This window comes from Oncorhynchus mykiss, chromosome 7 (genome assembly GCF_013265735.2).
Source record: "Oncorhynchus mykiss isolate Arlee chromosome 7, USDA_OmykA_1.1, whole genome shotgun sequence".
In the NCBI taxonomy this organism is placed as follows: domain Eukaryota; kingdom Metazoa; phylum Chordata; class Actinopteri; order Salmoniformes; family Salmonidae; genus Oncorhynchus; species Oncorhynchus mykiss.
This window is the reverse complement of record NC_048571.1, coordinates 668,828-680,000: the sequence shown is the minus strand read 5'-3', so window position 1 is coordinate 680,000 and position 11,173 is coordinate 668,828. Positions and strand designations below refer to the sequence as shown.

The window sequence follows — 11,173 nt, the reverse complement described above, 5'->3', positions numbered from 1 at the left end:
CTATTAAGCCATAACAACACTATTAAGCCATAGCAACACTATTAAGCCATAACAACACTATTTAGCCATAACAACACTATTTAGCCATAAAAACACTATTAAGCCCTGACAACACTATTAAGCCATAACAACACTATTTAGCCATAACACTATTAAGCCATAACACTATTTAGCCATAACAACACTATTTAGCCATAACAACACTATTAAGCCATAACAACACTATTAAGCCATAACAACATTATTAAGCCATAGCAACACTATTAAGCCCTAATAACACCCTTTTAGCCCTAGCAACACTATTAAGGCATAGCAACACTATTAAGCCATAACAACACTATTAAGCCATAGCAACACTATTAAGCCATGACAACACTATTAAGCCATAACAACACTATTTAGCCATAACACTATTAAGCCATAACACTATTTAGCCATAACAACACTATTTAGCCATAACAACACTATTAAGCCATAGCAACACTATTAAGCCCTAATAACACCCTTTTAGCCCTAGCAACACTATTAAGCCATAGCAACACTATTAAGCCATAACAACACTATTAAGCCATAGCAACACTATTAAGCCATGACAACACTATTAAGCCATGACAACACTATTAAGCCCTGACAACACTATTAAGCCATAACAACACTATTAAGCCCTGACAACACTATTAAGCCCTGACAACACTATTAAGCCATAACAACACCATTAAGCCATAGCAACACTATTAAGCCCTGACAACACTATTAAGCCATAGCAACACTAAGCCATGACAACACTATTAAGCCATGACAACACTATTAAGCCATAGCAACACTATTAAGCCATAGCAACACTATTAAGCCATAGCAACACTATTAAGCAACACTATTAAGCCATAACAACACTATTAATCAACACTATTAATCCATAACAACACTATTAAGCCCTGACAACACTATTAAGCCCTGACAACACTATTAAGCCCTGACAACACTATTAAGCCATAACAACACTATTAAGCCCTGACAACACTATTAAGCCATAGCAACACTATTAAGCCCTGACAACACTATTAAGCCCTGACAACACTATTAAGCCATAGCAACACTATTAAGCCATGACAACACTATTAAGCCATAACAACACTATTAAGCCCTGACAACACTATTAAGCCATAGCAACACTATTAAGCCCTGACAACACTATTAAGCCCTGACAACACTATTTAGCCATAACAACACTATTTAGCCATAACAACACTATTAAGCCATAGCAACACTATTAAGCCATAGCAACACTATTAAGCCATAACAACACTATTAAGCCATAACAACACTATTAAGCCATAGCAACACTATTAAGCCATAGCAACACTATTAAGCCATAACAACACTATTTAGCCATAACAACACTATTTAGCCATAACAACACTATTAAGCCATAACAACATTATTAAGCCATAGCAACACTATTAAGCCCTAATAACACCCTTTTAGCCCTAGCAACACTATTAAGCCATAGCAACGCTATTAAGCCATAACAACACTATTAAGCCATAGCAACACTATTAAGCCATGACAACACTATTAAGCCATAACAACACTATTTAGCCATAACACTATTAAGCCATAACACTATTTAGCCATAACAACACTATTTAGCCATAACAACACTATTAAGCCATAGCAACACTATTAAGCCCTAATAACACCCTTTTAGCCCTAGCAACACTATTAAGCCATAGCAACACTATTAAGCCATAGCAACACTATTAAGCAACACTATTAAGCCATAGCAACACTATTAAGCAACACTATTAAGCCATAGCAACACTATTAAGCCATAACAACACTATTAATCAACACTATTAATCCATAACAACACTATTAAGCCCTGACAACACTATTAAGCCATGACAACACTATTAAGCCCTGACAACACTATTAAGCCATAGCAACACTATTAAGCCCTGACAACACTATTAAGCCCTGACAACACTATTAAGCCCTGACAACACTATTAAGCCATAGCAACACTATTAAGCCATGACAACACTATTAAGCCCTGACAACACTATTAAGCCATAGCAACACTATTAAGCCATGACAACACTATTAAGCCCTGACAACACTATTAAGCCATAGCAACACTATTAAGCCCTGACAACACTATTAAGCCCTGACAACACTATTAAGCCATAGCAACACTATTAAGCCACAGTGAAACAAAGTCTGCTGTTCTCAACCATTTAAGTTTGTGATTGTTCAATCATTACTCGGGCTCTATGTGTTGACCATTATTGCGTAATCAAGCATACCATCTAGCATGCCATTCTTAACCACATCAGGAAGCGTTCGTCATAAAACAGATACATCCACATTCAGGTATGTCCTCAGGACAGGTCATTGGAATGTTGAAACGTAGCAGGTGACCCAGGTTGTGAGTGTTCATCACACCAATATCTCTGTTACATTTCATGTTTCTTCTAGCACAGACTGGACCATCCTCGCCTGCTTTCTGCGATGTCTGTTTTCAGTCAGAAGTCTAAGCCTGTCAGAAGGAGTCAGGAGATGAGTGCCAGTCAGAACATTGTTGACAGCAGCAGGAAGAAGACCAGTCTGCTGAAAGACAACAGCTGGATCGGACGCAGCATGGAGGAGGAGGAGGAGCTAGTGGAGTAAGTGGGACACACACACACACACACACACTGTGTGGAGAGGTTCTGAGCTGTCTCAAATCTACTGACACTGTCACCATGGTAAGAAGTTTACCAATGTCAAACATCTACATGATTGGACAATATCAAATTTGGTAGAAATCTCTCTCTCCCTAACATCCACCTCCCTCTGTTTAATGCTAACCACAGCCTGCAGTCGGAGGTGGGCCAGCCCATCCCTGCCAGCCCCAGCACCCCAGTCAACCATGTGACCAAGAGGTACATTTGCATTGTGTTTATTTTAGCAGCGTTCCTGCCTAGAAGGCTATTATCCCGGAGTCGCCTCTTCACTGTTGACGTTGAGACTGGTGTTTTGCGGGTACTATTTAATGAAGCTGCCAGTTGAGGACTTGTGAGGTGTCTGTTTCTACAACTAGACACTCTAATGTACTTGTCCTCTTGCTCAGTTGTGCACCGGGGCCTCCCACTCCCAACGCCAGTTTGCGTTGTTCTGTGAAGGGAGTAGTACACAGCATTGTACGCAATCTTCAGTTTCTTGGCAATTTCTCACATTGAATAGCCTTCATTTCTCAGAACAAGAATAGACTGATGAGTTTCAGAAGAAAGTTCTTTGTTTCTGGCCATTTTGAGCCTGTAATCGAACCCACAAATGCTGACGCTCCAGATACTCAACCAGTTTAAAGAAGGTCAGTTTTATTGCATCTTTAATCAGAACAACAGTTTTCATCTGTGCTAACATAATTGCAAAAGGATTTTCTAATGATCAATTAGCCTTTTAAAATTATAAACTTGGATGAGCAAACACAACGTGCCCTTGGAACACAGGAGTTGTCACGACTTCCGCTGATGTCGGGTCCTCTCCTATGTACGGGCGGCGCTCGGCGTCGGGTCCTCTCCTATGTACGGGCGGCGCTCGGCGTCGGGTCCTCTCCTATGTACGGGCGGCGCTCGGCGTCGGGTCCTCTCCTATGTACGGGCGGCGCTCGGCGTCGGGTCCTCTCCTATGTACGGGCGGCGCTCGGCGTCGGATCCTCTCCTATGCACGGCCGGCGCTCGGCGTCGGGTCCTCTCCTATGTACGGGCGGCGCTCGGCGTCGGGTCCTCTCCTATGTACGGGCGGCGCTCGGCGTCGGGTCCTCTCCTATGTACGGGCGGCGCTCGGCGTCGGGTCCTCTCCTATGTACGGGCGGCGCTCGGCGTCGGGTCCTCTCCTATGTACGGGCGGCGCTCGGCGTCGGATCCTCTCCTATGCACGGCCGGCGCTCGGCGTCGGGTCCTCTCCTATGTACGGGCGGCGCTCGGCGTCGGGTCCTCTCCTATGTACGGGCGGCGCTCGGCGTCGGGTCCTCTCCTATGTACGGGCGGCGCTCGGCGTCGGGTCCTCTCCTATGTACGGGCGGCGCTCTGCGTCGGGTCCTCTCCCATGTACGGGCGGCGCTCGGCGTCGGGTCCTCTCCTATGTACGGGCGGCGCTCGTCGTCGGGTCCTCTCCCATGTACGGGCGGCGCTCGGCATCGGGTCCTCTCCTAAGTACGGACGGCGCTCGGCGTCGGGTCCTCTCCTATGTACGGGCGGCGCTCGGCGTCGGGTCCTCTCCTATGTACGGGCGGCGCTCGGCGTCGGGTCCTCTCCTATGTACGGGCGGCGCTCGGCGTCGGGTCCTCTCCTAAGTACGGACGGCGCTCGGCGTCGGGTCCTCTCCTATGTACGGGCGGCGCTCGGCGTCGGGTCCTCTCCTATGTACGGGCGCCGCTCGGCGTCGGGTCCTCTCCTATGTACGGGCGGCGCTCGGCGTCGGGTCCTCTCCTAAGTACGGACGGCGCTCGGCGTCGGGTCCTCTCCTAAGTACGGGCGGCGCTCGGCGTCGGGTCCTCTCCTAAGTACGGGCGGCGCTCGGTGTCGGGTCCTCTCCTATGTACGGGCGGCGCTCAGCCTCGGGTCCTCTCCTAAGTACGGATGGCGCTCTGCGTCGCCGGTCTTCTCGCCATCATCGATCCACTTTTCATTTTCCATGTGTTTCGTCTTGTTTTTCCTCACACCTGGTTTCAATTCCCTCAATCAGTTGTTGTGTATTTAACCCTCTGTTCCCCCCATGTCTATGTGTGGGATTGTTTACTGTAAGTGCTTGTGCACGTGTTGTTTGGTGGGCGAGGGGTTTTTGTACCCAATTATTCTGGTTATTTTTATGCCGTAGGTTTTGCTATTAAACTGCTCCTGGCTATAGTTCTGCTCTCCTGGTGATTACTCACCCCTTACAGGAGTGGTAATGATAGTGGGCCTCTGTAGCCTGTGTTATAGTTCTGCTCTCCTGGTGATTACTCACCCCTTACAGGAGTGGTAATGATAGTGGGCCTCTGTAGCCTATGTTATAGTTCTGCTCTCCTGGTGATTACTCACCCCTTACAGGAGTGGTAATGATAGTGGGCCTCTGTAGCCTGTGTTATAGTTCTGCTCTCCTGGTGATTACTCACCCCTTACAGGAGTGGTGCTGATAGTGGGCCTCTGTAGCCTATGTTATAGTTCTGCTCTCCTGGTGATTACTCACCCCTTACAGGAGTGGTGCTGATAGTGGGCCTCTGTAGCCTATGTTATAGTTCTGCTCTCCTGGTGATTACTCACCCCTTACAGGAGTGGTGCTGATAGTGGGCCTCTGTACGCCTATGTTATAGTTCTGCTCTCCTGGTGATTACTCACTCCTTACAGGAGTGGTGCTGATAGTGGGCCTCTGTAGCCTATGTTATAGTTCTGCTCTCCTGGTGATTACTCACCCCTTACAGGAGTGGTGCTGATAGTGGGCCTCTGTAGCCTATGTGAATATTCCATTTAAAAAATCTGCCTTTTCCACCTACAATAGTCATTAACAACATTAACAATGTCTACACTGTATTTCTGATTAATTTAATGTTATTTTAAATGGACAAAAAAAAATGTGATTTTCTCTAACTAGATATCTACTATCTGCTAGTCACAGTGTTTTCTCTAACTAGATATCTACTATCTGCTAGTCACAGTGTTTTCTCTAACTAGATATCTACTATCTGCTAGTCACAGTGTTTTCCTTAAACTGATTTTTGGGTTTGTATTTGTGTTTTTCGTTTGTTTCGTTTTACCTCAGCCCTCCACTTCCTCCAAAGACCAAGACTGTGTCTTTCGTTTTAAGGTAAAGAGGTCAAAATTCAAACTCAGGGGACTAAAATTGTACCAAATTCAGAAAAAAACTGTCAGACCCTCCTAATAGTGTACTCAACCGTGACTGTCTTCCCTCTCCTCCCAGCACCACCTCAAAGAGCATGAAAGATCCCAAGAGAGCCATGAGTCCTGGGAGCACCTCCCCAAAGTCCCTAAACTCCCCAAAGTCCCTAAACTCCCCCACGTAAGTCAGACACATAGAACAAGTGACTTTACATGAGTTTAAAGTTTGATTGTGTTTGTGAGCTTTTATTTAATGCTGTATTACAGTAACTGACTAAAACTCTTGTTTTATTTCCGTGTGGTTTTGTAGAAGCTCATCGCTGAAGAGCCCATCCATGTCCCTCTTTACTGCAAGGGTCTTTTCCTCCCCCAAAAAACTATTCTACTCCCCACTAAGCCCTCCAGAGGTACTCCCCCACGCCATTACCCACATCACTGATGAAGAGCCCCCGGCAGTCCCAACAACTCCACCACCTCCTCCAACAACTCTACCACCACCACCTCCTCCAACAACTCCACCACCACCTCCTCCAACAACTCCACCACCACCACCTCCTCCAACAACTCCACCACCACCTCCTCCAACAACTCCACCACCAACTCTACCACCACCACCTCCAACAACTCTACCACCACCTCCTCCAACAACTCTACCACCACCACCACCTCCACCACCTCCACCTCCAACAACTCCTCCACCTCCAACAACTCCACCACCACCACCAACTCCACCAACAACTCCACCTCCACCAACAACTCCACCACCACCACCACCTCCAACAACACCACCACCTCCAACAACTCCACCACCACCACCTCCAACAACACCACCACCTCCAACAACACCACCACCTCCAACAACTCCACCACCACCACCTCCAACAACACCACCACCTCCAACAACTCTACCACCACCACCTCCAACAACACCACCACCTCCAACAACACCACCACCTCCAATGCCCCAAGTTGTAATCAGTGAGATCAGGTACTTCTGACATAATGAACATTGATGATTGGCAGTATGCATTCAAAGTCATGACAACAATGAACAGTTATTTTATTGTGTTACTGTTTCCTTTGTTATGTTCTTACTTTTTAACTCTGCACTGTGATTATTAATTGATCCTGCTGGTCATCTATGAACGTTTGAACATCTTGAAGAACGATCTGGACTTAATGGCCATGTGCTCTTATCTCCACCCAGCACAGCTTTAATTTTCTAGATGTATGATATGTTACGAATTCCAATTTGTTGTGGCTAACGTTGGCTAGGTGGCTAACGTTGGCTAGGTGGCTAAAGCTAATGTTAGCTAGGTGGATAACATTAGCTAGCTAGGGGTTAGGGTTAAGATTAGGAGTTAAATTAAAGGGTAGTTGCAATGTTGCTAATTGGCTAAAATGCTAAAGTTGTCCATGATGAGATTCGAACACGCAACATTTGGGGTTTTGCCTTAATAACCTTCTGTCTTATGTAACCATACCCAAGGTAACATATCATACTGATTTGAGCCCTGGAATTACTTTTACTATGTTACGTCTAGTCTATGAGACCAGGCTGTCACAAGGGGGAAGATTTGTTTTTGGAATTCTCTAAATATTTCCAAAACGATTCATTTCCATGTTGGCTCTATGCCAGGAAATGCTGTTCTCCGGATTTCAAATTCTCCAAAAAAAGTGTTTAAAATTCTAAAATAATAATGAATATATAATGAATTCTAAAATAATAATGAATATATAATGAATTCTAAAATAATAATGAATATATAATGAATTCTAAAATAATAATGAATATATAATGAATTCTAAAATAATAATGAATATATAATGAATTCTAAAATAATAATGAATATATAATGAATTCTAAAATAATAATGAATATATAATGAGTTCTAAAATAATAATGAATATGAACTAAAAAAGGGTTTAATGTATCTCTTGCCCTTTATGACTTTAAATAACTTTTATCTCAAAACTGTGATTCCGATAAAATGTGTCCGGAGATTTGGTCAACTGTCAGATTTGTCTAAAATCCTAAATGAATCAGGACTGAGCAGGGTCAGCGACACCATGACGACCCTTCTTCATTCTCTCCTCTCTCAGCTTAGAGACCAGACTCCCTGACCCGCCCTCTCTGACTCCAACCCAGACTCTCCTCTCCATACCGAACAGGTCAGTCCTGCCTCCAACCCAGACTCTCCTCTCTAGTCCATACCTAACAGGTCAGTCCTGACTCCAACCCAGACTCTCCTCTAGTCCATACCTAACAGGTCAGTCCTGCCTCCAACCCAGACTCTCCTCTCTAGTCCATACCTAACAGGTCAGTCCTGACTCCAACCCAGACTCTCCTCTAGTCCATACCTAACAGGTCAGTCCTGCCTCCAACCCAGACTCTCCTCTCTAGTCCATACCCAACAGGTCAGTCCTGACTCCAACCCAGACTCTCCTCTCTAGTCCATACCTAACAGGTCAGTCCTGACTCCAACCCAGACTCTCCTCTCCATACCCAACAGGTCAGTCCTGACTCCAACCCAGACTCTCCTCTCTAGTCCATACCTAACAGGTCAGTCCTGACTCCAACCCAGACTCTCCTCTCCATACCCAACAGGTCAGTCCTGACTCCAACCCAGACTCTCCTCTAGTCCATACCCAACAGGTCAGTCCTGACTCCAACCCAGACTCTCCTCTAGTCCATACCCAACAGGTCAGTCCTGACTCCAACCCAGACTCTCCTCTAGTCCATACCCAACAGGTCAGTCCTGACTCCAACCCAGACTCTCCTCTAGTCCATACCTAACAGGTCAGTCCTGACTCCAACCCAGACTCTCCTCTAGTCCACATCCAACATGTCAGCCATGTGTTGTGTTCATGTAGCAAATACATTTTCTGTCTGAACAGTTTAAATAAATGTTAAAAAATATTATGTGTAAATGAACACTGTATCAGGACTGTGTTTGTCTTATCGTCCTTGAACATCACAGGTGCTGACTCTGCACACAGCAAAGCTGTCACTATGTGTTCTCTCTATCCCCAACTCACTACTGCCCTCTGCTGTACAGGAGTGTGACCAAGGGCCTGTGTTCGTACTGCTGTAAACCGATGGTGGCTGGAGCCAACATGATCCTGGAGGATCTACAGATCTACAGCCACTCATCCTGCTTCAAGGTAAAGCAACACACCCGTCTATTCAACATATATCTATGTGTGTCCCAATTGTCTCTCCTAAGCTCTTTAAAAACTGCACTACTTCAGACCAGGCCCAATGGATCCTATAGGCTCTGGTCAAAAGTAGTGCACTATATAGGGAATAGTGTGGCATTTTCACACACCTACAGTACGTCTCACATGTCTACATGTCTATCTATTCAACACACATCTACAGTACGTCTCACATGTCTATCTATTCAACATACATCTACAGTACGTCTACACGTCTATCTACAGGACGTCTACACATCTATCTATTCAACACACATCTACAGAATGTCTACACGTCTATCTATTCAACACACATCTACAGTACGTCTCACATGTCTATCTATTCAACACACATCTACAGAATGTCTACACGTCTATCTATTCAACACACATCTACAGAATGTCTACACGTCTATCTATTCAACACACATCTACAGAATGTCTACACGTCTATCTATTCAACACACATCTACAGAATGTCTACACGTCTATCTATTCAACACACATCTACAGGAAGTCACATATCTTCCACATAGTTGTGCTGTAGTGATAACTGGATATGTCCTCTAGATGTGTATCATGTGTGCAGTCAGTCAGTCAGTCAGTAGGCAGTCAGTCAATCAGTAGGCAGTCAGTCAATCAGTAGGCAGTCAGTCAATCAGTAGGCAGTCAGTCAATCAGTAGGCAGTCAGTCAGTAGGCAGTCAGTCAATCAGTAGGCAGTCAGTCAATCAGTAGGCAGTCAGTCAATCAGTAGGCAGTCAGTCAATCAGTAGGCAGTCAGTCAATCAGTAGGCAGTCAGTCAATCAGTAGGCAGTCAGTCAGTAGGCAGTCAGTCAATCAGTAGGCAGTCAGTCAATCAGTAGGCAGTCAGTCAGTAGGCAGTCAGTCAATCAGTAGGCAGTCAGTCAATCAGTAGGCAGTCAATCAGTAGGCAGTCAGTCAATCAGTCGTCAGGCAGTCAGTCAGTAGGCAGTCAGTCAATCAGTAGGCAGTCAGTCAATCAGTAGGCAGTCAGTCAATCAGTAGGCAGTCAGTCAGGCAGGCAGTCAGTCAGTCAGTCAGGCAGTCAGTCAGACAGGCAGTCAGTCAATCAGTAGGCAGTCAGTCAATCAGTTGGCAGTCAGTTAATCATTAGTCAGGCAGGCAGTCAGTAGGCAGTCAGGCAGTCAGTCAGTCAATCAGTAGGCAGTCAGTCAGTCAATCAGTAGGCAGTCAGTCAGTCAATCAGTAGGCAGTCAGTCAATCAGTCAGTAGGCAGTTATTCATGTGATTCTAATAATCTGTCTCTGAACCCAAACTGTACGTAACCATCTTCCTCTCCTCGACAGTGTGAGGTGTGCCATTGTCCTCTAGGAGACCTCCATGTAGGAGACAGTATGTGGCTCCACAGAGGGACAGTGCACTGTGAAAGCTGCTTCAGCACAGCCAGAGGTGTGTTTGTGTGTGTGTGTGTGTGTGTGTGTGTGTCCGTCCACAAATCCGTCATGCTTTGCTGGCTTGGCTCTAATCCAGTCCTGTACGGGTTTCTTTACAGAGAAGTATCTCCTCTAGGGAAGGATGACAGAACGCTCACGTCGCCACGGTAACACAGACAGAACAAAGAGACACCACTTCAGAAGTCAGAAAAGGGACACATTGTTTTTACATGGGTGGATCTGGAGGTTGACGCAACAGTAAATGACATTTTATAATGTAATCTGGATCTATAATCTTTATACAACATCTCTTGCAAATTATTGTCACATATAGAATCAGATCCAATGACCTGGATGGATTCTTTATGTACTTCTTTATGTACGATTTGTTAAATCACATTACAATATAACCACCAACTGATGTCAGCATGTAGTCATGTTTATTAAAATGGACATCTTCACATGTTGTACATTCCACCTACATTGATTTACAAAGCAACAAACTAATATATATACAGTATATACACATACATTTATAAAATACATCAGGAGAGAGACAGAGAGATAGAGCAGGAGAGACAGAGAGGGAGAGAGCCAGAGAGATAGAGAGAGCCAGAGGGAGAGAGCCAGAGAGATAGAGCCAGAGAGAGAGAGCCAGAGAGAGAGAGCCAGAGAGAGAGAGCCAGAGAGAGAGAGAGA

General features: G+C 45.2%; 1 protein-coding gene and 1 long non-coding RNA gene across 2 annotated transcripts in view; both read left to right on the top strand.

Annotated features, from left to right (window-relative positions):
* Nucleotides 1-2,924, top strand: part of LOC110527172 — a 4,351-nt gene extending 1,427 nt beyond the window's left edge. Inside the window, exons 2-3 of the long non-coding RNA XR_005052697.1 lie at nucleotides 2,479-2,666; nucleotides 2,856-2,924. This is a non-coding gene — a long non-coding RNA (uncharacterized LOC110527172). The remainder of the gene's footprint in view (nucleotides 1-2,478; nucleotides 2,667-2,855) is intronic.
* A 3,885-nt stretch (nucleotides 2,925-6,809) lies between these two features.
* Nucleotides 6,810-10,942, top strand: LOC118965201 (sciellin-like). Its single transcript, XM_036981957.1, has 5 exons — nucleotides 6,810-6,846; nucleotides 7,962-8,030; nucleotides 8,918-9,023; nucleotides 10,388-10,490; nucleotides 10,594-10,942. The coding sequence occupies exons 1-5, from the start codon at nucleotides 6,818-6,820 to the stop codon at nucleotides 10,608-10,610; spliced, it is 324 nt and encodes a 107-aa protein (XP_036837852.1). The 5' UTR covers nucleotides 6,810-6,817; the 3' UTR covers nucleotides 10,611-10,942.
* The last annotated feature ends 231 nt before the right edge of the window (nucleotides 10,943-11,173 follow it).

Bases quoted from the DNA above. Each gene is read 5' to 3' on its own strand.
- LOC118965201 (XM_036981957.1), top strand. From the start codon at position 6,818: ATGCCCCAAGTTGTAATCAGTGAGATCAG. The intron at 6,847-7,961 runs GTACTTCTGACA...CTCCTCTCTCAG, and splicing joins GTTGTAATCAGTGAGATCAG to CTTAGAGACCAGACTCCCTG. The intron at 9,024-10,387 runs GTAAAGCAACAC...TCTCCTCGACAG, and splicing joins GCCACTCATCCTGCTTCAAG to TGTGAGGTGTGCCATTGTCC.